Source organism: Panthera uncia, chromosome B1, assembly GCF_023721935.1.
Source record: "Panthera uncia isolate 11264 chromosome B1, Puncia_PCG_1.0, whole genome shotgun sequence".
Lineage (NCBI taxonomy): Eukaryota > Metazoa > Chordata > Mammalia > Carnivora > Felidae > Panthera > Panthera uncia.
This window is the reverse complement of record NC_064811.1, coordinates 30,715,667-30,743,108: the sequence shown is the minus strand read 5'-3', so window position 1 is coordinate 30,743,108 and position 27,442 is coordinate 30,715,667. Positions and strand designations below refer to the sequence as shown.

General features: G+C 39.5%; 1 protein-coding gene across 2 annotated transcripts; it reads right to left on the bottom strand.

Annotated features, from left to right (window-relative positions):
- Window positions 1-1,889: 1,889 nt before the first annotated feature.
- PGM2 (phosphoglucomutase 2) lies at window positions 1,890-27,397 on the bottom strand. Of its 2 annotated transcripts, XM_049630430.1 has the most exons (11): window positions 26,721-27,391; window positions 24,580-24,663; window positions 24,250-24,443; window positions 20,355-20,544; window positions 19,059-19,156; window positions 17,779-17,959; window positions 17,597-17,690; window positions 15,797-15,926; window positions 14,291-14,480; window positions 8,823-8,956; window positions 1,890-3,259 (listed from the first exon to the last, which is right to left on the bottom strand). In XM_049630430.1, exons 1-11 carry the CDS (start codon window positions 26,859-26,861, stop codon window positions 3,157-3,159), a joined length of 1,539 nt encoding a protein of 512 aa, XP_049486387.1. In that variant the 5' UTR covers window positions 26,862-27,391; the 3' UTR covers window positions 1,890-3,156. The 2 variants fall into 2 exon arrangements, with proteins under 2 accessions (XP_049486387.1, XP_049486388.1); XM_049630431.1 differs by lacking the exons at window positions 1,890-3,259; window positions 8,823-8,956 and adding an exon at window positions 10,754-11,669 and having other exon boundaries at window positions 26,721-27,397.
- Between the last annotated feature and the right edge of the window lie 45 nt (window positions 27,398-27,442).

The window sequence follows — 27,442 nt, the reverse complement described above, 5'->3', positions numbered from 1 at the left end:
AGCACAGAGCCCGACACGGGGCTCGAACCCACGAACCATGAGATCATGACCTGAGCTGAAGTAGGACACTTAACCGACTGAGCCACCCAGGCGCCCCTAAAATCTTTTAATTTAAAAACTGACGTGGGGGGCCTTGATGGCTCGCTTAATGTCCGACTCTTGATTTCCGACTCTAATGTCCAACTCACAGTTCATGAGATCGAGCCCTGCGTTGGGCTCTGTGCTCTCAGCCCAGAGCCTGCTTGGGATTCTCTCTCTCTCTCTCTCTCTCTCTCTCTCTGCCTTTCCCCTGCTCTCTCTCTCAAGGTAAATAAATAAACATTAAAAAATAATAAGAAAATAAAAACTGAAAATTATCAAAGCCCACGTTCTACACTAGAGTTCACTCTTGGTGTAGTACACTGTATCGATTTGGACAAATGTAGAACACACATCCACCATTAAGATGTATTTTCACTTTCCTTAAAATCCCCTGGGCTCCACTTCTTCACTGCTCCCCTCCCAACCCCTGGCAACCAATGATCTTTTGTCTCCACAGTTTGGTGATAACATACCAGTGTATTCCATCAATTACAGCAAATGCACCACTCTGGTGGGGATGTTGATAATTGGGGAGGCTACTTATGCGGGGGAGCAGGGGGGAGATGGGCTATTTCTACACCTTCTTCTCAGTTTTTCTGTGAACATAGGATTGCCCTAAAAAAAAAAAAAGTCTTTTAAAAGAATAACAAAGTTGAGGGGCGCCTGGGTGGCTCAGTCGGTTAAGCGGCCAACTTTGGCTCAGGTCATGATCTCGCAGTCCGTCAGTTCAAGCCCCGCGTCGGCTCTGTGCTGACAGCTCAGAGCCTGGAGCCTGTTTCAGATTCTGTGTCTCCCTTTCTCTGACCCTCCCCCGTTCATGCTCTGTCTCTCTGTGTCTCAAATATAAATAAATGTTAAAAAAAAAAATTAAAAAAAAAGAATAACAAAGCTGAGACTTTGAGAGGTTAAGTGGACCAAGGTCACAAAGATGGTTCACAGCAGACCATCATTAGAACCCACAGGGATCTTATGTTGCAAGCTTTATGCATCACACATTAGGCTACCTGGCATCCTGTAATAACATAAAAAACTCATAAAATAGTGTGCATACATGGTGTGCTATTTCTTTTCTTTAAAAATTCTTTTTAATGTTCATTTATTTACTTTTGAAAGAGACAGAGAGTGAGCGTGAGTGGGGGAGGGGCAGAGAGAGAGGGAGATACAGAACCCAAAGCAGGCTCCAGACTCTGAGCTGTCGGCACAGAGCCCGAGGCGGGGTTGGAACCCAAGAATTGTGAGATCGTGACCTGAGCCGAAGTCAGACGCTTAACCAACTGAGTCACCCAGGCACCCCCATGGTGTGTTATTTCTTAGAAATACAAGTGAGAAATAGAGTTGGGGGACCCCCCCCTCCAGGCCCAGTTTAATCAGCAGCTCATGTGAGTGGCAGAGAAGTGAGGGTCTGTCCTAAAGTGAACATCTGGGGTGTGTTTTCACCACCCGAAACACCCCCCTCCCCCCCACACACACACATGCCAGCACTTCTCTACTTTTGCTGGTGCTGTGCTCTGTGCCTGGCGGCCCTTCTCCTTCATCCCCAGCTCCTAGCTCCCCAACCCCCAGAAGCAAAGCAGTCATTCACCTCTCCTCCAGGCTTTCTCTGGGCAGAAGGGATCCCCCTCTCGCACTTCTGAACCCCGAGTGCTTTGCAAATGACTCCATTAGAGAATGTGTAAGCCTGACGGTTACTCACTAGCCCCCCAAACTGTGAGCATCATCACAGTAGGGTGGGTCTCCACCATCTTTGTATTTCCAGAAACCAACTCCATGATGGGGTATAGTTTACAAGCTCCACAAACTGTAGAGAGGATACAGACTTTATTTCTAGGGTGCAGTGTGAGACTACAAAACGCTATAAAACAAAAATACATAACAGCTACAATGAAGCAGCTGACAGAATATATCGAATATTACAGATTTAAAAGTTCTGATAGGGCACAAACTATGTATCACTAAGACGTAAAAACATTTTCCCCTTTACTTTAGAAAAAATGCCAATAGGATTGTAATTTTTCATTGTTCTGAAACTTAGTAAGCATTTAGGTTAGTCATAATAATAATGGGGAATCATTTGTTTTAAAAACAGAAAACCACATGAAATATACAAAGTATATGAAGAACAGCTTGGTCCTGACTCATGGGGGCTCAAAGGGAGTAATTTTGGATGGTTTTAAGGCCATTGGTTATGAGAAGAATAGAAGGCACAGGTTAAATATAAACCTGAAAAGGAAATCTAATAGTTTTAATTACATATGATCAAAGCAAAAAAAGCAAAGTCAGGCAAATAGTTAAAGCTTATAGTCTTTGTGCCTCAGTCCCAAAAATTACATTAACTTGTACCAAAGCAAACAACTGTACAATAACGAACTTTGCAGTTTCAAATAACCAGTTTTTAAATTCAAGATTTAAAGAGATAAAATGAATGTTAGTGTACTGAACAAAGATGATGAGGCTGTTTTCTCCTAGCATGTAAACGCTGTACAATGATGGATTAATACAACTAAAAAGTTTTAGATGAAAAATTTTCTCTTTTTAAAGTATCTTTTGCTCCACTTTATAGGTTCCTGTTTTTCCCTAAACATGAACAGGACATTCAATTTGTTTATATATTTTGCTTTATAAGCAATTGATACAAATGTAAATATACATATACCTAAAAAGTGGTTATCCTATGATATGACAGCCCAGAATTTAGTAATTGTATAGGTTTTCTGGTGATTTTAATTATTCATAAAAAGAATGATAGAGAAGACACATTTGTTATTTATTCTAATTAAAGCATATGAATTACAGTACAGTTTTGAAAGTTTGCTATTTTTAAAATCTTCATTTTTTTTTAATTCAGGAAATGCCCAGGCTTAACCTTTTAATAGGAATTAAATTTAATTGGTTTCTTGGGATTGGCCATCTTTTCTTTATTCGTCTTAAAGGTAAAAAAATAGAACAATGAGGAATGTAGGCCTATTAAAAAAATATAAATACTTAGAGCGACCATTTAAATCATTTGGTCCTCAAAAATATTGCTTAATTAATCACCGGTAGCTTGATTGTAATTACGCCCATGGCTGATATATTTCACTCTGCCTTTGGTTGCAGGTTGTACTTTTGTGGCTGGAAAAAATGTTCCTCAATAGCACTGACTAGTTCATTGAGTTCCTTCTTCAGCTGCTCAGGATCACTGGAAGATAAGAGGGGAAATTCCAGGTCAGTGGATTATTCCAAAGCATATTTTAAGTTCTCCCTGCATTGGCCAAGTTAACACTGAAATTTAGCCTTAAGAGGAAGGCTAAATCAGACAAAACAGAACTCCAGTGACTTAAGCATGGGAATGTATCTGTTGACTTGGACAAAAAAACAAAAAAAACAAAAAGAAAAACCGTGAGACAATATCCATTATTTCCCCCTAAGGCTTTCCCAAGGTCTCTACTAGAAATAAAATCGTCCCTTTGCATTTCTTACAAGAATTTTTAAGAAGCACAGTTTTTGCCGTAGCATCCCTGTAGGATCTGCAAAGTTTGTACCTAACAGTGCAAAGAAAACTTTTATAACTTCAGTTGTCATTCAATCCTGTTAAACTTTTACCAACGACCCCCCTGTTAAGTCCTCAGTCTCCCAGGATAGGAATGTTCCCGAAGCAGTTTGTCTTCAGAATATTGGAAGCTAAGCAGCAGAGAATGGGAGCCTCCTAGTGGGCCTGCTAATCACATACCAGGCACTCAGTTCCCCCAGCTTTTCTCCTTATTCTACCTCCAGGGTCACAACAAAGTATAAGCAAAAATCCAGGGAACTGGTTCCCTCTAAGGAAACCAAACTTTCAAGCATGCGGACAACACTCATTTACATGCAAACAATTGGAAGGTAGATCATGATAAAATGAATTTGTGATTAGACAGGTTTCCAGCAGCCCATGTTAGGGTCAGGCTCCTAGCACGGTGCGTTTACTGGAAGGACTTTAAACCAAAAAGCTGAATTGAAAAAACCAAATCCTTCAATTCTAACTTACATTACTTCATAATCGACTGTCTTTAATATATGCAACTTTATCTAAATGGAAATGGCAATTCTTGTAATTAGTTAAGTTCATTTTTACACTGTGAGAGCTACTCAGTACAACTAAAACAATCCATTTTATTGCAGACATGAATTCCGGCTCTACTACTAGCTGTATGCCCTTCTTAGCCTCTCAGAGGCCCAGATTTCTCATTTGTAAAATTGGGATAAAGACTTTATCTTCTCAAGAGAGTTGTTGTGTAGATTGAGATAAATTATATAAAGCAATTAGCACAGAACCTGGCCCAAAAACCTCAATAAATGTAGCTGTCATTAAAATTATTTTTACCCCCACTGGTAACATACAAGGTAATTATGCTTCATAAATACACATGAATCACATTGGTTTTTATTTCCTTCTCCACAAATGTGTTTTGAAGAAAACAACATTTCTCAGGAAGGCACACAACTAAACAACTACTGTTTTTTTTTTTTTTTAAACAATATACCTAAAATTAAACTCCCCAGTGAATACACAAACACAAATATATAAGTACAGTGTATATCTCCTACTGGTTTTGTTTCTCTGTTAGAAGCTTGCCTGATATAATTGTTACCTAAATTGTGATATTGTAATCCAGTATCCAAGGATTCCAAGTATCCAAGGATTCCAGTATCCAAGGATTCCAGTATCCAAGGAATTCCAAGAATTCCCTAGAACATCCTTAGAGCATCCTTGTTCAGTTGTACTGAGGTCTGCAGCTTATTTTCAAATGGCTCAGGAAAAAACCCTGCATATACAATACAGGTACAAAACCTGCATATACAATAATATATGTGAGAGATAGCAAATATTGCAAAATGTTAGCGACTGTTTAGGTTAGAGTAGGCTAACTATGGCTGGCAGTCTGTTGACAGCCTGTTTTTATAAATAAAGATTTATTAGAACACAGCCACACCTATTCCTTTGTGTGTATTCCTTCTTTCTGCTTTTGAGCAACAGCAGAACTGAGTAGTTGCGACTATATGGCTTGTAAAATCTACAATATTTACTATCTGGCTCTTTACCGAAAATTTGCCAACCCTTGGTCTAGGCAAAAAGTATGTGGGCATTCGTTGAAAATTTCCAAAATAAAAAGTTGGACAAAAGACATCTACCGATCAAAAAATATTTTGATCAAAAAATATTTTAAGCAGGACTTAAACTTGAAAAGGATTTTCCATTCTAAAGGATGAGTAGGCTATGGAATTCTATGAATAAATGAAATTGATGATATAAAATACAGCAATAATATTAAGGTGATCAGACAGTAAGGAAACCTTAGCCATGGCTTTATTGCTCTTGTACGTTAGGTATGCTGGTAACTTGCTTGAGCCCTGATAGCATATCCGTGGACTGACCTAGTGCCCAATGTCCCAATTAGTAAATTAGAACAGCATTTTGATGAATATAATAAAAGGACAATTTTTCTAAGTGTCTTCAGGAATTTGTAAACTAGTATTTGAATTTAAGTCCACCCAATAAGCCATGTGAAAAATGTAAAATACCAGATCCTTAAACATTAAATAGTATTGTTATTATAAAGTTTTCCAAATTATTATATCTTCACAGAGAAATGACAAGGAAGGAACTAATATATAGAGAAAATGGATCTTTAAGTTGGACTAATGTCCCTTTTTTTTTTTCAGAAGAAAGGCATAGAAACATGAAAACATTACGTGAGAATGAGAATTACAAAGAAATGTCTGGAAAAACTCATACCCGATAGAGTAGCAAACAGCTTACTATTTAACACACATAGAAACAGTGATACTTGCACAATATTACAATCAAATGTTGGTAATACAGAATGCTTAGAAAATGGGAAGCTTTATGTGTTTGTTCAAGCTGCTTACTAGCTGAGTTTTTGCCCTTTCAGCACAAAAAGGTTTTGAATGGGAATTTGTAGCAAAATATAGGACATAGTCTATTACTTTTTAAATATATTGGACTATCATGATATTTAAGAGCCATTATCATGACTTTAACTGTTGACCTGGGTCTCTTATTCAGAAGAAGATTCAGGGCCCATTTGGAAGTGGAATGCTATTTCCCTTATGATAAAGCAGTAAACATTCTGAGTTACCATGTCCATGTATTATGTTTTTGTTTTGTTTTAATGTTTCTTTCCTTGCTATCAGCAGTCATTTCTTCCTGTCCGAGGAAAGTCTAACACTAATAATTCTGCATCCCCCTCTCTAATTTGCTACATTTAATCTGCTACTGGCTGGCCAACTGAAGATGCTCAGAAAATTTCCTCTGCTTTTATTTCCACATAGTGCAAAGTGGATTCACAAGATCAGAAAAACTCTGCAATGAGCAAGGCTTTGGTTGGGAAACATCAGATCCATGCTCCTGACTACAGTACTGAGCCCTGGAAATGTGACTAGTGGGACTGAAAACTGAATTTAAGTTTAATTAACTGACTTTCAAATTTAAAAGCTGAAATTTAGGGGCACCTGGGTGGCTCAATCAGTTGAGCATCTGACTTTGGCTCAGGTCATGATCTTGTGTTCATGGGTTTGAGCCCCGCATCGGGCTCTGTGCTGACAGCTCAGGGCCTGGAGCCTGCTTTGGATTCTGTGTCTCCCTCTCTCTCTGCCCTTCCCCCGCTCATGCTCTGTCTCTCTCTGTCTCTCAAAAAATAAAATAAAACATTAAAAAAAAAATAAGCTGCCATTTAATTCAATTATTGGAAAACTGAAGTATGTTTGGAACAACTTAGGTATCCAAATCTATTTTTTCAACGGTAAATTTTATGAACTCTTAATACATTTGACCCTTCAACAGCCTGGGATTTAGGGCATTAGTGACCCCCCCATGCAGTCAAAAATCCATGGATAACTTTTTACACCCCAAAAAGTTCACTATTAATAGCCTCCTTTTGACTGGAAACCATACCATAACATAGACAAGTAACACATATTTTGTTTGTTACATGCATTCTTGCAATACACTAAAAAAGTTATTAATAATAAGAGAAAATACATTTATAATATTATACTGTATTTATTTAAAAAATCCATATATTGGGGCGCCTGGGTGGCTCAGTTGGTTGGGTGTCTGACTTCGGCTCAGGTCACGATCTCACGGTGCGTGGGTTCAAGCCCTGCATCAGGCTCTGTGCTGACAGCTCAGAGCCTGGAGCCTGCTTTGAATTCTGTGTCTCCCTCTCTCTGCCCTTCCCTACTCACGCTCTGTCTCTCTGTGTCTCTCAAAAATAAACAAACATTGAAAAAAAAAATTTTTTTTTAATTCCACATATAAGTGGACCTTCATAGTTCAAGCCTGTGTTGTTCAAGGGTCAATTGTATGGAACAAGTGTTTCTTAAAAAAATCAAGCATTTTAATTGAGATATGTGGTGAGTGTAAAATAGTAAATGGATCTTGAAAATGTGATAAAAAGTAAAATATCTCATTAATTTTATATAAATTATATATGGTATAATAACAATATTTTCATGTTAAGTAAAGTAGAATAAATTACCAAATTAATTTTACCTGTTTATTTTTATTATTTAACTTTTTAAAAAAGTATTTATTTTTGACAGCAAGAGAGACAGAGTGCAAATGGGGGAGGGGCAGGGAGAGAGGGAGACACAGAATCCGAAGCAGGCTCCAGGCTCTGAGCTGTCAGCACAGAGCCCGATGCAGGGCTTGAACTCATGGTTTGTGAGATCATGCTCTGAGCTGAAGTCAGACGCTCAATTCACTGAGCCACTCAGGCGCCCCTCTTTTCACTACTTAAAAATGTGTCTAGTAGAAAATTTCAAATTGCATTATGTGACTCACATTTTATTTCCATTGCACAGTACTGACTTAATTAGTCTTTAAACAATTTTTCCTGATTCTTTACTCCGAATGGAGAAGTGCTAGTTACCTGGGGGTTAAATGAGCGTGCAGGGTCACATTTACACAAGCTAACTACATGCACCATGGTTGGTAAAGTTTAAGATGTTATGGTATTGCAAAGTAAACTCAAACCCTTTACCAAGGTCACAAAAACATGACCCTGAAGCTACCAGACCGTCAGCTTTTTGGAGGCAAGACTCTTTCTGCTATGGCTCTTTACCCTCCCCAGAACCCGGCACAGACTTATGCACAATAGATACTCAAAGATATTTGTTCAAGGATGTTCAGTGGAATGTAAATTATTGGGGTGCCTGGGTGGCTCAGTCGGTTAAGCGGCCGACTTCGGCTCAGGTCATGATCTCTCGGTTCATGAGTTCGAATTCCGTGTCGGGCTCTGTGCTGACAGCTCAGAGCCTGGAGCCTGCTTCGGGTTCCGGGTCTCCCCCTCTCACTGCCACTCCCCTGCTCACACTCTGTCTCTCAAAAAGACATAAATATTAAAAAAATGTTTTTTTAATTACTGTATCAGAGACAAGGAGAAAAAGAGAAAAACTCATTGGTGCTAGTCTCAAATTAAAGTATTAGAAAAAGGAAACTGTATTACTATTACTGAAATCTGGAATGAAATTTTCCCATACAAAGAAAGGTAGGACAGAAATAAGTAAGTAAAAATGAGCTCCTGTGTCCGTGGATGCTCCAAACAGCTGTTAATATCACAGTATTGCTGCAGGCTTTGAAACAACATTCCTAATTAAAGTACATAACACTGGCAAAGCAAAAGGTTTTACTTAGCACTTGTGCAGAACCAATTAGGAACTTTAGGGCACAGCAATCACACATGCTGCCGTGGATATCATACCTATTTCCAGGGGGGGCACACAGTTCCGAATAGTACTTGATCTTGGGTTCAGTCCCGCTGGTCCGCATGGTGGCCACGCCCCCATTAGCAAAGGTAAAGGTGATCATTTGGCTGCTTTTGCTAGTAGGGAGAACCTAGGAATAAATTTACAATTTATACATTTAAATTGTAACATGAACTGTTCTGGCTCAAATAATAGTTTCCCCCTGTATAGGCAAGAAAATAAATGCCAAGCAAATATACTGGTTTAAGAGAAAAGGATACTTTCGAGGAAATAAAAAAAAAAAAATTCTTCTTCTGAATTAAATACTAAATAATAATAATCATAAAATGATTTGTGGAATTAAGTAACTTGTATACTTGCATTTTACCTCCCTAGTCTTGTTAATTAAAGCTACTGAAGTTTTTGGGTTTTTTTTAAAGATTTTATTTTATTTTTAAATGTTTATTTATTTATTTTGAGAGAGAGAGACAGAGAGTGAGCAGGGAAGGAGCAGAGAGAGAAGGAGACGGAGAATCTCAAGCAGGCTCTACACTGACAGTATGGAGCCAGATGTGGGGCTTGATTTTATGAACTGTGGGATCATAACCTGAGCCGAAATCAAGAGTTGGATGCTTAACTGACTGAGCCACCCAGGTGCCCCTAAAGATTTTAAGTAATCTCTACACCCAATGTGGGGCTTGTATCTACAACCTAAGATCGAGAGTTCATGCTTTTCCAACTGAGCCAGCCAGGCACCCCAAAACTACTAAAGTTTTACTAACATGGAAACATATCATTTCATGAGAAATTGATTTAAATAGATTGATAATATGTGACCAAAAAACCCACAATAAACTAGACCTTATTTTACTTTGTAAAAAAAAAAAAAAAGTTATATAAAGAGATCTTTTTAAATATAACATTTCTGGCAGATGTATTCATAGCTGATCGCTCCCCATACTCAGCTAAAATGACAGAAGTGTGTGTGTGAATATATAAAACATAAGGGCAAAGAGGAAAAGAAAAACAGTAGTTAATTAGGTTGCCAACGAATCCTGGGAGTTACAAAACAGATGAAGGGGCAGAATTGACCTGATGGAACACAGGACAATGACAGCTGAGCACCTGCAAGGAACAAACAAGACCCTGGTCAACTTCGCAGAACCCTGGCAGAGCTCACTATCTGGTGGCACCAGGCACTGTGAAAGGCAGGTGGGAAACAAAGAAAGGATGTGAAAAGACCTATCAGACCCTCCCAGATTCTCACCCTCTGCCCACACAGTCAGGCAGCCACCTTAATAGGAGATGGCTTAATTCTCTGGTATAATTGAACAAGAAAGGCTCAGGAGTTGGGTACACCAGGCACTGGTGTAGAAGGGCAGGATATGGTGAAAACAGAGAGCAACTCAGAGTCAACAACCTGAATACCAGCCATCCTCCCTCCAGACTCCAAGGCAACTCTCCACCGCTGTCACCCACCTTACAGCCTTTAGGCAAGAGATCAGGGTGAGAATTAGGCTTCCCCAGATAGGGAGCCCGGCGTGTAAAAGTTAACTTGGCACCCAATCTCCTGAGAGCAAAGTTTGTCAGTTGACAAGGTTTGCTCATGTACGTAGAGCTTCCGATCGGTTTTTGAGTGCCCCCAAATAATGAGGGATTACCAGACTTTGGGAAAAGACAGCTTAAAGACAAAATCCAAAAAACCCGAATGATAATAAAAAAATAACTTGGGAGATATAAAGACAATACAGGAAAAAAAGTCTACATTTTAAAAAGTTATAATGCCTATACTTAAGAGAGATAAAATATTATATACATAAGCAAAATAAAACCATTGGGACTACACCTAAATAAAAAGCTTTTGCACAGCAAAGGAAACCATCAACAAAACAAAGAGGCAACCTACTGAATGAGAGAAGATATTTGCAAATGATATATCTGATAAGCAGTTTATATCGAACATGAATTAAGAACTTACAGAACACTAAAAAACAAACAGATTAAAAATGGGCAGAGTACCTGAATAGACATTTTTCCAAAGACATAAAAATGGCCAACAGGCACATGAAAAGATACTCAATATCACTGATCATCAGGAAAATGCAAATCAAAACTGCAATGAGATATTACCTTACACCTATAAAAATGGCTAAAATAAAAAAGACAAGAAATAACAACTGTCAGCAAGGATGTGGAGAAAAAGGAAAACTTGTTCATTGGTGGTAGGAAAGTTCATTGGTGCAGCCAATATAAAAAATAATATGGACATTCTTCAAAAAATTAAAAATAGAATTACCATATGATCCAATGATTCCACTACCAGGTATTTACCCAAAGAAAACGAAAGCACTAATTTGAAAAGATATACGCAGGGGCGCCTGGGTGGTTCAGTCGGTTAAGTGTCCGACTTCGGCTCAGGTCATGATCTCGCCGTCCGTGAGTTCGCGCCCGCATTGGGCTCTGTGCTGATAGCTCAGAGCCTGGAGCCTGCTTCAGATTCTGTGTCTCCCTCTTTCTCTACTCCTCCCCCCACTCACGCTCTGTCTCTCTCTCTCTCAAAAATAAATAAAAATTAAAAAAAAAGATATATGCACCCCAATGTTTATTGCAGCATAAAAATTTAAAAAAAAGAAAAGATATATGCACCCCAATGTTTACTGCAGCATTATTTACAATAGCCAAGATATGGAAGCAGTCCAAGGGTGTATGTGTGTGGACACACACACACACACACACACACAAGAATATTATTCAGCCTTTAAAAAGAATGAGATGTTGGAGCACCTGCCTGGCTCAGTCAGTACAGCATGTGACTCTTGATCTCGGGGTCGTGAGTTTGAGCCCGATGTTGGGTGTAGAGATTACTTAAGAAAAAAAAAAAAAAAAGAATGAGACCTTGTCATTTGCAACAACATGGATGGACAACATAGAGGGTATAATGTTAAGTGAATTAAGACAGACAGACAAAGACAAATATTATATAATTTCACTCATATGGAGAATTTAAGGAACAAAACAATGAACTAAGAAAAAGAGAGACAACAACATCAGAAAATATATGCTCTTCACGTAGAGAACAAACTGGTGGTTGCCAGAGGGGAGGTGGGTGGGGGATGGATGAAACAAAGTGGGTCACGAGTACATTTACTGTGATGATAGCCAAGTAATGCATAGAACCGTTGAACCATGACATTATTTAAAAAAAGGAAAAATATTATATACATAAAACAAGAATAGGATGTTATTTTTATTTTTAAAATATTTTTATTTAAGTTGGCTCCATACCCAACGTTCAAGAACTCACGACCCTGAGATCAAGAGTTGCATGCTCCACTAACTGAGGCAGCTGGAAGCCTCAGGGTGTTATTTTTAATAAGCTGGACAATAAGAGCTAAAATTGTGAACAGAAGCACTGAAAATTAATGTTGATGTAATCTCCCAAAAAGTAGGGCAAGAAGATATAGATGGACAGTAAGAAAGAGAGAAACAAGGAAAGGAGAACATTAGTCCTGGGGAGCCAGCCTCTAACTAAGAACTCAACAAGAAAGGGAGGTCGGAAACTCAGGGCAAGAGAATACTTGGGAAATGACCATGCAGCCCTCTTCTTTGACACAAAATTAAGAAAATTACTCAGAACTGAAAGAAATGACTCCAAAGACCAACAGAGACTCACCGACTACCCAGAAAAATGACTGAAAAAAGACCCATATTAAAGCAAATCACTGAAATTTTAGAACTCAGAGTTTTAGCAGAAAATTCCTGAAATCTTCCCATAGAGAAAAAACAAGCTGCATGGAACGGACTGAATCAGTATGGCATCGACATCCCTTTATGTGGCTCACAGCAGGCCTCAACTATTTCCTAAAAGATCAGACCCTCCACAGCAATACTGGGAACTAAAAAATGACAGAGCACTGCTGCTTTCAAAACTGCGAGTCAATCAAATGTGAGAGTAGAATAAGATATTTCCAGATTTAAATGCCTCTCAAAATTTACCTCCTATTCACTTTGTTTAAGGAATCTACTAGAGGATATGATTTAGGAAAACAAGTATAGGAAGAAGAAGTCATGGGGTGCAGGAGCAAAGGACCTGACTCGGTAAGTGGTGAAGGACATTCCCAGGATGACGTGTGTGTACCCAACGCATAGAGGAGTTGGCCCTGCCCGGATGGAGGGATCAGGACAGAAGCTGCTGGAAACAACACGGAACTGATAAAACAGCACTGGACCATGTGGAAAACCCTACTGAGAGGTATGTGAAGGATGTGAGAAAGACTGGTGATAGTTACATAAAAATCCAAGCACACAAAAGAACAAAGCAACTATTAATTATAGGAAAAATAATTATACAATTTAGGGGAAACTAATCAAAGTACACTACTTAGCTAAGCAGGAAACAATAGTTACTAGTCATAATAATACAAGCACGGAATCTGATTTCATCAAATGTTGTGGCATATGTGTTTGTGAAGACAGGAGAGAAGGTGGAATAGTGAATGTAAGAAACGTAAGATTTAAATCCTTACCTCCATAATTAATAAATTACATAATTAATAAATTAATAAAGTACAATGCTGAGAAGTCAAAACATCGCCATATGAGCACATTATTTAGAAATCTGGTGGTAAGGGCGCCTGGGTGGCTCAGTGGGTTAAGCATCTGATTTTGGCTCAGGTCATGATCTCACGGTTCGTGGGTTCGAGCCCCATGTCGGGCTCGGCACTGACAATGTGGAGTCTGCTTGGGGTTCTCTGTCTCCCTCTCTCTCTGCCCCTTCCCTGCTCGCACTCTGTCTCCCTCTGTCTCTCAAAAATAAATAAACATTGAAAAAAAAAAATCTGGTGGTAAATACCAGGAGAAACAACTGAGAGGGAACATGGTTGTCTCAGCATAGCAAAGAGATGGCAGGGGCTGGAGCTGTCATGTTTCATCAGGACTCTTCCAAAAATACTTCTTTTTAAAAAATACATTGTGTGCAGATGAAAATTTTAAAAAAAGGTAACTAACAAGATGTCTAATATCTCATAAGGCTATTCTTACTCTCTTCCTCCTATCTCCTGCCATTAGTTAGCAATACTCTTCGGCCATATCTGAGCCTTCTTTTGACTCCAGTGGAAGATCCACATGATGTGAAGAATGCGAACTCATGCTTTATAGCTAACAGCTCCCAGACATTCAGAGAATAGGGTAAAACTAACCAGGAAGCAAACAACGGTTCTCAAAGTGTGTACCAGTAATATTAGCATATAACAAGCAGGGAACTTGTTAGAAATGCAAATTCTTGGCCTCCGCCCCAGATCTACTCATTCAGAGACACCAGGGTGGGCTGCCCTACTCTTTCTATGTATTTTGATAGCTTATTTATAATAATGCCTGGATGCCTAAAATCAGCTTCAACTAACTCCATGATTCAATAAGTCAAACTATGCCAAGTATAATAGAAGGTAAATAGAGAAGTGTTTAACTGATAAAAGATATTACTTACAGCTTTTTTGTCAGGTTGGCTATCATCGTAGCCGGTTGTAAGGTCTCTAATACCAGAAATTGCAAATCTGCCACAAGTTTTTGGATAATTATTCTTCCCATCATAGTTTCTAAGGTTTTCAAATAATTGTTTAATGGTGCCTTGATCATGGCAAATAAAATATGAAGCTTTGGTAATATGGTAGCCATACCTATGGAAACAAACACAAATAATTTTAGAAATTAAATAAAAAATTTATTAGAATAAGTAAAATACAGCATGGTGATTATATTTAATAACATTACACTATATGTTTGAAAGTTGCTAAGAGCATAGATCTTACAAGTTCTCATCATAAGAAGAAATATTTGTAATTACGTGTGGTGCGACTGTTAACTAGATGTACTGTGATGATCAGTTTGTAATATATACAAATATTGAAACACTATATTGCATACCTGAAACTAATGTCAGTTATATCTCAGTTAAGGAAATACAAATATGCAAAATGAGGAACGCATAATTCCACACGGTGTACATTTGTCAACCAGTATATTTTAAACCAAATGAAACAAATAGCCATGAGTACCTTCAAAGGAATAATTTAGCATAAAAAAGAGGTACAACAATTGACCCCGGGGATTGCCAAACAGCTGCCTGGCATTTAGCCTGTATTTGTAAGTAAGAGTCTTACTGCAACGTGTTGCCACGGGCTGCTTTTGCACTTTATAAAGGCAGACCTGGGTCATTGCTCTAAAAACTTAATAGAGATTTCATGAACACCTTTAATCTTTTTTGACATCACATACTTAAAATCACATTCTTCAATTAGCTATTTCTGCAACTGATGCCCTCATTTGTTAAGGATTCGTGCAATCATGAATGATAATTACCATTACATGGTTAAGTATCAAAAGAAAAGATGATTCTTTAGTTTTCATAAGAAATAGAATTCGGGGCGCCTGGGTGGCGCAGTCGGTTAAGCGTCCGACTTCAGCCAGGTCACGATCTCGCGGTCCGTGAGTTCGAGCCCCGCGTCAGGCTCTGGGCTGATGGCTCGGAGCCTGGAGCCTGTTTCCGATTCTGTGCCTCCCTCTCTCTCTGCCCCTCCCCGGTTCATGCTCTGTCTCTCTCTGTCCCAAAAATAAATAAAAAAACGTTGAAAAAAAATTTTTTTAAAAAGAAATAGAATTCATGGGGCGCGTGGGTGGCTCAGTCGGTTGAGTGTCCGATTTTAGCTCAGGTCATGATCTCACGGTTTGTGAGTTTAAGCCCCCCGTAGGGCTCTGTGCTGACAGCTCAGAGCCTGGAGCCTGCTTTGGATTCTGTGTCTCCCTCTCTCTCTGCCCCTCCCCTGCTCATACTCCATCTCTCTCTCTCTCAAAAATAAATAAACATTAAAAAAAGAAAAAGAAATAGAATTCACAACCAAAGAGCATTAGAAAGAATATTAGTATCTCACACGTAGAACCATAAGAAAATATTTAACACTATTACTTCAGTTAAACAGAATTAATAGACACTTACTCAACATAGATGGCCTTTAGCTGCTGAGACAAAGTCAAATTCTTGGTTGCTAGAAAGCTAGCCAACTCTGCGCTTATGACAACGGCACTGACCCCATCTTTGTCCAGAACAAAAGGGCAGCACATATATCCTGCAGAGAAACACGCGTCATACACACACGCTTAGGAGTGAGTTCCTTTACAACACTGTACATGCACACACCTATATGCAACTTGCCCATCTCATGTGAATGCTTCCCATTTACCATTTTTTAAAAAAAATTAAAAAATAATTTAATGTTTATATTTGAGGCAGAGAGAGAGACAACCATAGCATGAGTGGGGGAGGGCCAGAGAGAGAGAAGGAGACACCGAATCCCAAGCAGGCTCCAGGCTCTGAGCTGTCAGCATAGAGTCCGATGCGGGGCTCAAACACGAACCACGAGATCATGACCTGAGCAGAAGTCGGACACTTAACCAACTAAGCCACCCAGGCGCCCCTCATTTATCATTTTTATATTCGAGAATCCAGGCCAATGTCTAGTGCATAGCAGGCCTTCAAGATGTACTGGTTGAATAACCTATAAGGAGATTCTCCCTCCTAGATCAACTGTTCATTCCCTAGGTCCAGCCCCAACTCCTCCAGCTCACACAAAATAGTTTCCAGGTGCTCTAGTCAATGCTTCTTCTGTCTTCTCTGAATTCCAATAGTTCTTGTGAGTTACATCCTTCACCTTGACACCTAGCCTATGCTCTCTTGTGTGGTTACTAATTAGATCGATGCAAAGTGCTATAGACTGAGGTCAGTGTTCATCCATTTCTTAACTGATATGCAATAAATATTTGAAGAAAACATTTTTTTTTTTAATTTTTTTTTTCAACTTTTTTTTTTTTTTTAATTTATTTTTGGGACAGAGAGAGACAGAGCATGAACGGGGGAGGGTCAGAGAGAGAGGGAGACACAGAATCGGAAACAGGCTCCAGGCTCCGAGCCATCAGCCCAGAGCCTGACGCGGGGCTCGAACTCACGGACCGCGAGATTGTGACCTGGCTGAAGTTGGACGCTTAACCGACTGCGCCACCCAGGCGCCCCGAGAAAACATTTTTTTAATAAAAAGCTATAGAAAGATAAGACTGACATTTGTGACAAAAAAGCAAAAGCTGAGCTATTATTAATTTGTTAAATAATATGTGAGCATCTGTGCTGCAGGGAATAGGTGAATCTTCTTATATAATAAGTATAAGGTATAATAGCTTTTACTAAACATGTAGCTAAAATATCCCTCACATAAACATCTGAATTTCAAGTTTCTACACCTAGCTCCCCTTTTTCCTTACGTAAACTGACGAGCGTTTCCCAGTCACTCTGACTTAACTCAGGCTGTCCTTTTGGGTGACAGTCACTTTGATGAAAGCCCTACAACCAGACCTTGTCTCTTCCTCTGGACAGATGTCTGCCCAGCATTTTTAGAACAGGAGTGAACCATATCAGACCTGGAGATCAACACCACAGTTGAGGAAATACCACAACTCCCCCAAATACATGATTCCTGAGCTACGAGCATTCATGGGCAGAACATCACTGTTTTCAGTCATCCAGGGAAAGGATTCACTTTCTTATATTAATGGTTGGCTTTTAAAGAGATATTCTTTTCAGCTGAAAGCATGTCTGAGATGCCAATTTTGGGGTAGGACAGTTCAGTGCTCTTTGAGCGCCAGTGTGTTCCTGTTCTACTGTTAATTTTTTGAACCCAAATCCAAATCCCATTTATTTGCATTCTATATATTAACTAATGCTACAATCACTATTATCGCTTCTTACCGATAGCTTCTTCAAATGCAAATAAGACATTCTTCCCCTGGTCTATTAGCTGTCTGGCTCGGTTTCCCATCCACTTAAAGCCAGTTAGTGTTTCCTAAAGGGATAACCCAAAAGAGAAAGAAATGCCTTAGACCTTCTACAGAGAAAAAGAAATTTAAGAGCGAGTCCCAGAAACACCTTACCTCAAAGTGAAAGCCCTCCTTTAAGGCAATGGCTCGCAAGATTTTGGAGGAGACGGTGCTGGACAACATGTATATGTCTTTGAGGGCACTGTGATCTTGGTTCTTTTCTTTCCAAGAAGTAAAAAGCCACCAGCCCAAGAGGGCCCCCAACTCATTGCCTGAAAACACTCTCCATTCACCGCTGAAAGAAAGAACAACCAATGCATTGCTGTGATCTTAAGACAGACACTGAAGTGACTGGGACGGGACAATTAAGCCAAACGAGGCTCAAAGTGGTTTCTATAAGAGTGTTCTTGTCACTCTTGCTTAAATAACTGGTCGAAAAAGTGTCACTTCACCACAAACATCTGAGCAGCTACTCTGTCTCAATCGGTTTGCTCCAACATCCCATCTTTGAAGAGCAACGACACATAACACGTTTATTTGTCTTTGTCAAAGGGTTTGGCTTTAAAGATGACAGAAATATGCTGCCCCCGTTCCTCCCCTGCTCCCCACAGGATTATAGTGTGTGAATCTCAATTTTCGGTCTGGTCAGTATTGAGGTTCTGAGAGGTCAATATCCTAGTGTGTCTCAAGAGTGAGTTTGCACTAAAATGGTCAGGACACCACAGAACAGATGTGTGATTCATTTTCCTCTCCGTAGTCGGGTGGCTAGCAGTACATCTTGCGTTTTAGCATGTACCACCTTGCTTAACTTTCTAGAAAGTGATTAGAATTAAACCTGCTTGCTCGCTGCTCCCAAAACATCACGTGGGCTGTTTGACCTCCAAAACTGCTTGGACCCTGCCTGCTTTTCATCTTTCCCCTCCACTTACGTCTTATTCCTCTGCACAAACTCTATGGCCAAACTTGTCTTAAACACTGGGTACCCCAGTGCTATTCCTCTCTGCTCCACTCGACCTGAATTCAACGTTTCCTTGAAGGTACAGCTCCTGCAGCAAACCCTTCAGTAAATACTGACCTGTAAATCCAGCACCAAACAAAGTACTTGCCTGCATTAGGAACTGAGTCATTAATTATAAAATTGATGATGAAACGAGAGAAGAGAAATAGTAATTTCAATTCCAAATACACCCTGGGCTGTTTACTCTGCCTTCTGCTCGCCAATCATCGTGTGGGCCCCAGAACTGTATTTTGCTGTATGTTAGAGGTTCAGTAACAGGAAGTTCAGTGAGGTGATGATGTGTACAATGAACAGTAAATATTTCCAGGAGCAGTTAACTGCTCAAGATGTCACCCGTTATGTTTGCTACTACATAGGTAATCCCAATCAATTGTACCTGTCCTGCTTTTCTGCCACAGCGAGTCTATCAGCATCCGGGTCGTTTGCTAAAATGATTCTGGCCTTGGTTTTGTCAGCCAAGGCAAAAGATAAGGTCTGAAAAAGTAGGAAAAGAAAAGATTATTTCAGTCAAGAACTGAGCATATTGCCGTCTTTAAAATCATTCAGTTCTTGAGGAAAAAAAAAAAACTTTCCCCAAACGAAGGCTGAGTTTTATTTCTGGAGCTGGTCTTGGCTGATCACGAATTACTTCCTAAGCCAGAGGTCAGATAATGGGAACAGCAACACACAACCCACACCTGCCCGTGGGGTTCACCTCACATTTAATAGCGTATGTGTGGCTGGACTGATGTTTCTAGGCCTTGCCAAGTGATCAACCTCAAAACAAACCAAAGTAAGCCAATTTGCTGAATATCACTGTTAACCTTTAAAAAGGCTAAAAGCGGGGTGCCAGTGTGGCTCAGTCGGTTGAGCATCTGACTTCAGCTCAGGTCATGATCTCATGATTCATAGGTTCGAGCCCCACATTGGGCTCTGTGCTGACAGCTCAGAGCCTGGAGCCTGCTTTGTATTCTGTGTCTCCTCCTCTCCCTGCCCCTCCCCTGCTCTTGCTCTGTCTCTCTCTGTTCCTCAAAAATGAGTAAATGTTAAAAAAATAAATTTAAAAAAAGGCTAAAGGAACCATAATTTAAATAATTCTGCTTCATATTAGGAAAATTCCAGAATAAAAATATTAAGGAATAAAAAACATGTGATAAATATTCATTCCATTACTGTTTCTTTTTAACATTAAGAAATCAGGGTAAACTAAATTTTAACTTCATTAATTCAATTCAATTTAAAATATCATTTCAATTTCAGCTCTCACATCCTGATGCTAAGATATGTGTTTTGAAGGTTCCTATAAGAAATGGATGACTAATAGATATAAATATTTCTCATGATAAAGTTGGGTTTTTTGTTTAGCACAATGAAAACACATAAAAAGGGGTGCCCTGGGTGGCTCAGTTGGTTAAGTGTCCACTCATGGTTTCGGCTCAGGTCATGGTCTCATGGTTTGTGAGTTCGAGTCCTGTGCCAGGCTCTGTGCTGGCAGTGTGGAGCCTGTTTGGGGATTCTCTCTCTCTCTCTCTCTCTCTCTCTCTCTCTCTCTCCCCCCACCCCATTCACTCTCTCTGTCTCTTAAATAAATAAAACTTTACAAAACTAAAAAAAATACATAAAAATTATTTTACTTGATAGTAAGAAGTTTCAATATAAGAGGTAAGTTTTAGGACAAAAAAGATTAGGTTACCAAGACTCCTTTACCCTCTTCAGGATTCGGGTATTTCACTGTTGGGAACTCAGGATCGGGATCTTTCTGTTCAGGAACAGCCTCAGGAGGAGCAAAGTCAAAAGCCTTGAAAGCCGACTGCACGAAGTCATGACCCACGCCGTGGACAGAGGTGTGCACAAACTTCACCTTGGTCTCCCTGTTCACACTCCTAGGATTAAACATATGATGAGAAAGGATAAAATACAGATAAAATATTTAAATATGGCTTGCAAAACTAGAAACTTTGCTATTAAGGAACCAGATTGCTAAGAAAGGAAGAAATCAATGTAATAAAGATATATAAGACAACTATCTAATTCCATTTAAAAAAAGAAGCAGGGTGCCTGGGTAGTTCAGACAGTTGAGTGTCCAACTCTTGATTTTGACTCAGGTCATGGCCTCATGGGGTTAAGGGATAGCCTGCATCAGGCTCTGTGCTGACGGCACGGAGCCTGCCTGGGATTCTCTCTCTCCCTCTCCCTCTGCCCCTGCCCTGTGCGTGCTCTCTCTCTCTCAAAATAAATAAACATTAAAAAGTTTTTCAAAAGAGCAAAACTTATTCACTCTTTCCCAAATATATACCCTACTCCCAACATATTCATGCCTTAAATTTTACTCTGTAGTTATTTCCAGTAAATCTGATTACTTTCAGAGTCTGTTTTATGCGATAGCTTTTGCACCTAGAGTGGGATTAAAGAAAGAACTCTGGGCTCAGGTTCCAGGAGAGACTCAGCTGCTCGTGGGTGCCCACCTGTGGCTGTGCTAGGGCCTCAGTTCCAAGTCCTCTTAACTAGCTTCAAAATGGTTTTCAAAATGTCCCTTTTAACAAAATGTGATGGAACATCTTATATAGGGATGTATAAAAATGTTTTTTCTTTGTCAAGTAACAATCCTATTGGTCAAACTGCCTGGCTCCGGAGACTTAAAATAGAATAACAGTAAATATCAAAAGTAAAGGTAATAGAAAGGTAAAAATAAGACTTAGAAAAATTCCAGTGTTCTGACTGCTGGAATCTTAGGTTATTGTCCATTTCTTTTGAAAGTGAATAAATGCACGAGGTCTTCTCTTAAAATAAGAAATAAAATGCATCCAGAAAAATAAATATGCTAAAGACTAGTGAGAACAAACCTGAAAAAAATCACTCAGATATTAAAGTGAATTATAAAGCTATCATAATTAGAAGGGTTTAGAACTAGATATAAAAAGGCAGATTAGAAGAACAGAATAGAGAGCAGAAGTAGATCAAATTTGACATAGAAAATATATATGAGAAGCTTCATCGTTAACATGCTTTGAAGACAGACTCTGAATTTAGGAGCTCTGCCACTTATAAGCTGTGTGATTGTTGGTTATTAACTTAACCTCTCTGTGTCACAAGTTTTTCATCTATAAAATGATAATACACCTGAACCTACCCTCAGCATTACTGTGAGGATTAAAATGAGATTAAATTAATTAGCACAAGTGAAAGTCCTATAGAAGTTATCTATATAAGCACTCAATTTTTGTTAGAAATTGTTTCATAGGGGCGCCTGGGTGTCTCAGTTGGTTAAGCATCGAACTCTTGATTTCAGCTCATGTCATGATCTCAAGGTTCGTGAGTTCAAGCCTCATGTCGGGCTCTGTGCTGAGAGTTCAGGGCCTGCTTGGGGTTCTCTCTCTCCCTCTCTCTGGCCCTCCCCCACTGGTATGCCCTCTTTCTCTCTCAAATAAATAAATAAACTTCAAAAGAAAAAAAAGAAATTATTTGATAAAGGTGATATTTCCAATTAAAAGAGACAGTTTTTTAATTTCCAATTAAAAAAGATAGATTCTTCAATTTAATGCATTGATATAACCACAACACTTAAAAAAAAAAAAAAAGCCCCAATCTGCTTTCTTATTTTGTGTCTCAGGCACAATTAAAAATCACTAGTGAAAGAAAAGATTTAAACATTATAAAATGTAAATATGCAAGTCCCAGGGAAAAAAAAGGGGATTTTTAAAAATAATCTTGGTGTAGAGAAAGTCTTAAATCTGACATAAAATTCAGAACTCATAAATTAAAAAGTCAACTTTTTAATCAATTTTTTTATAAGATTTCATCCAAAAGTTTCAATAAAAAAGTCCAAAGGTAACAAGAGCAGAATGGAAAACAATATTTGAAATAAATGAAGACTAGTTTTCTATGTAAGCAAAGAGGTTTCACAGATGCAAAAAAATGAATAAACACATAGAAAAATATAGGCTAAATGGATATGAAAAAATAGTTTATTCATACTTAAAGAATCCAAATAAAATATTACCTTTTTTTTTTTTTTAAGAGAGAGAACAGGAGGGCAAGTGCAAGTGGGGGAGGGGCAGAGGGAGAGAGAGAGAAAGACTGTCAAGTAGGCTCCATGCCCGGTGCAGAGGGCACACAGCCCGACTCCCAGCGGGCTCTCAGGACCAGGAGATCATGACCTGAGCCAAAATCAAGAGTTGGACGCTTAACTGAGTCACCCAGGCGCCCCCAGACACTCCTTTCATCTAGCAGAATAAGAAATTTGATAATACTCAGTATGGGTAAGATGTGTGGATCATACACTGCTAAGATATACTCGATATATTCCATCATTGTATTTGATATTGTTATGATAACGTTGGTGGGAGTGTCCATTAGAATAACATTTTTGGAGAGCAATCTATTAATCATTGCCAACTTTGTAAATGCACGTAGAACACTGATGCCAGAAATGTCTCCTATGACGCACACACACAGGTGCGCACACACAGGTTCTCCAGGAACTGTGCCGAGGCGAGCCGCCAGTGCTCTGAGTAGCAAACAACTCGAAACCCTTACCCTCGTACACGCCATTTGCAAAATGGTCGCCAGTATTTAAAAATTAGGAGATTTCACATGGAAAATTTAGGTTTCTCATTTCTCTTACGGAGAACAAATCAGGTGATCTGGCCGCTCTGGACTTCCATTTGCACATGCTAACACCCAGCCTGTAGGGCCGCTCCCTTCAGCTGCAACTGGTCCCAGTGGTCCAACAAATACAATATTAGAGACGGTCTAGAAATTATGCTTCTTTAAAACCAGTGCTTTCTTGCTGGAGGACAGTCAGCAGTGGTGGGACCCACAGCATGCTACAGAAGGACCACACGGTTACTCAGCTGGTCTGCTTCTTACCTAACTGTACGTATCAAGTCTCTGAGCCACCGGGTTAAATCAATGTGTACAGCATCCCTTACAGCAGAGGAGTCAGGACTAGTAGGGGCTGACACAGAAGGTATCCATGACTAACTGGGGGGAGAAAGGCACGGAACAAACTACACGCGCGCTATATTCCTGTTTATGGTTTTGAAACACACTACACATACAATATGCTAGCATATGCACAGAAAATTTCTGGAAAGATACAAAACATCAGTGTTTCCTTTTGCCATGTTTCAGCAAGTTTTTTTTTTTTACATACATATACACATACACACACTCACATGCATATATACACGTGTGTGTAGATGTATGTATATATATACGTATCTATGATTCTACCACAGAGGTCACCGAAGTACGAAGTATGGCCAATATGTCAGCCACCTGCTTTTGTAAATAATTTTTTTTTTTAACTGAGCTATGTTTGTTGTCATTCACTCGTGTTTCATCTATAGCTGCTTTCCTACCACCACAACAGTTGGGTAGTTGTAATAATACAATGGCTCACAGAACCAACAAAATTTATTATCTGTCCTTTCAAGAAAAATGCCCAACCCCTGACTTACGGCCTCTAAAACCAGATACAGCTACAAAAGATATACCGAGTAAAGAGAAAAAATTAATGAAAACTGATAGAACTTGGCTGAATCACAAATTTCAACTCACTTGAGGTCAATTTACAATCCATTTACCTGTGAAAACAGTATTTTTTCAGGTCTTCAAAGTAGCTCTTATTGATGGAAGCACTTGGGTCATGAAGCAGTGGACTGCCATTAAGTAAAGAATCATCCCAAGCTTGAGGCCATGGCTCTAGATTTTCTTCAATAGCTCGAGAAATCCCTTTGTCATGAGGAGAGGTGATCTGAGCTCCGTTGTCCCAGTAGACCTGGAGGATGTAGGAACATATCCAGATGGCTTAGGGTCAATGGAAATAAAGCCTCTGTTACCTATACCGTAAAGGTATAGGATGCACATAGAAGGATACAGGTGTGGAGAGAAAAAAAAAAAACCAGAATGAATACCTTGTAACCATTATCTTGCTTTGGGTTATGGGAGGCAGTTATCATGATTCCAGCACAGAGTTTCAAATGCAGCACTGTGTAGGGCTGTGCAGACAGGAAAAAAGAACCGTTTCAAACAAAGAACAGGATATACTTAGTATGTTTATCGTATATTATTTGTATCAATGTTTCCTTTAATAAACATAAATAACGCATCATTCAGTATTTTTGTGCCACACCCAAGTATACTTATATTTCCCTTAGCGCGAACTCACGGCTCAAAACTCTAGGATGTGCACCCTAACAAGGCACGTGGGGATTTTCCTAGGTGCCTTCTTCTCATTCTGTCTTCCACTTGGTAGAGCGAGAAAACTGTTCAAACAAAAAGGTCTAATCTTTCATTTCACATTCTTTTAAGCCTTCTGCTTGGGACAGAAGCGTCTGGATTCAGTTTCTCCCCTCCAATGGCTTTCTCTTCTTTCCCATTTGCTTTTAGGAAACGGTGGAGGGAAATGAAGAAATGGAGGCTGCTCCTGTAGCTTGCTCACTTATGTCCTACTCCAGGGTTAGAAATCCTTCTCTTGTATTTCTACTCAGCCCCCGACCTTTACAAGACTGCTTCTCCAAATGGGGAGAGGGGCTGGCTTAGCCTCCCTATGATACTGCTTTTGAGACTTCCTACACACAGGCAACTGGAGATTCTAACCATCTGCCCCCCTCCAGCCTCCCAGCAAGCATCTCTGTGGTCATTTGTCCCTTTAGGAGTTATTTTCCATCCCTGAAGCAAAGAAAAAAGGAGAACCACTCTACAGCATGGGGAAATGATCACGACATACTCCTATGATTCGTGTCTGATATAAAAATCATGGCAGTTAACACTTACATAGTACAGAAGCCCAAGGATGCTTGAACACACTGCAATCTTTCCATCAAAACATGAAATCTGAGCTACGTTTGCATGGGACATTGCGTGTGAATTGGCTTATTTACAATCTAGGAGGTGATACACCTACCTGTCAGCTCACTAGAGACAGGAAGCACCACACTGTGGGGCTGCCTTCTGTATTTATATGTTCTCTTCTCCACTCCATGTAAATAACTGCCTTCTAAGCATGTTGTTGGCTTAATTTCTGAAAATGCATATTCTCAGCATCTGGCCCTGTTCCTAAAAGTTCTAGCTACTTAAAAACAACAGTTGTCATAGTCCCTATTGTCTTTTTCTTTAGGTTCTGCTATATTAAGGATTTTATATATATATATATATATATATATATATATATATACACACACACACACACACACATACACACACACACATATATATACACACACATATATATATATACACACACATATATATATATATACACATATATATATATACACACATATATATACATATATATATATAAAATCTTACTAAAATATGCCAAGCATGCTTCTTGTCCTGGTCATGAATAGCGTTTAGAACGAAACATTTGTATAAAAAGTTGGCGCATCAACTTCAAAAATATTCGGGGTAAGGCACAGTTTGAGGTAAATTCAGATTTAGACCCAAGACATTTCCTTTGGGACCCGAGACATTGTGCCAGTGAGAAAAACAACTACAAATCAAATGAAAACACAGATGACCAACAAAATATTTTGCTAACTAGCTAAAATATCCTTTTAATGGTAACTAAAGGAAAACCGCACTTAGAAAAAAATCAGTTCTGGGCGCCTGGGTGGCTCAGCTGGCTAAGCGTCCGACTTCAGCTCAAGTCATGATCTCACGGCCCACAAGTCTGAGCCCAGCATTGGGCTCTGTGTTGACAGCACAGAACCTGGAGCCTTCTTCGGATTCTATGTCCCCCTCTCTCTCTGTTCCCCACCTCCTCATACTCTGTCTCTCTCTCTCAAAAATAAATAAAATGTTAAAAAATAAAAAAAATAATAATAAAAATTTAAAAAAAAGAAAAAAATCAATTCTGACATACTGAAAGTTGAACACCATACAAGTATTACTAGAATGTGGGAAAACATATCCAGAGAGATGAGAGAATGTCTGATAAATGCCAAGGGGCTCTTCTGTCACATAAATACCCAAAGCCCAAAGACTAAAATGCAGCCATGTCCTATCCCTGACCCCGTGATAGAAAATTATAAACAAAAGGGATACTTACCACAAAGGGGGTTGGGGTTATATCCGAAAAGAGGTACACAGGAATCCCTTGGGTAATAAATGTGGTTGCAGCAAGTCGGGCAAATCTGGAAATGCAGTGTGATGGGGGAGAAAGGAGAACAGGGCTGTCAGGACTGTGCATGACAGTGAAGCAGGAAATGAATGCCCACCCACTTCTTTAGGTTCATTTGTTATATTTCCATTGGCATAGAGCATTCAAGCTGGAGGAATCTTAGGAGTCGTCTCGTTCCACCCCTTTGTTTGACAGACATGGGACTAAGGCCAAGGAAAGCAGAGAAGTCATCCCATGTCCAACGGCCACACAGCAGCTAAGCCAGGGCTGAGCCCAGCGGAGGGCAATTCTGCCCCCATGGGAGGTCTGCAGTGTCTGAGACATTTTTGATTGTCACTGGGGACTGGGGTACGTGCTACCAGCAGGCTAGAGGGCAGGGATGTTGCTGCACATCCTATAATGCACACAGCAGTCCCCAACAAAGAATTACCCAACCCAGTATGAAGTCACATGTCAACAGTGCAGAGGCTGAGAAATCCCAGTCTGAAGTTATCACAATCCAGCATGAGCCACACAGACTAGCATTTGATTAGATGTTCTCATAAAACATAAGGCATATTGACATATGTATGTGAGTATGCATGTGATGTGTGTGTGTGTGTGTGTGTGTGTGTGTGTATACACACACACACACACACACACACACACAT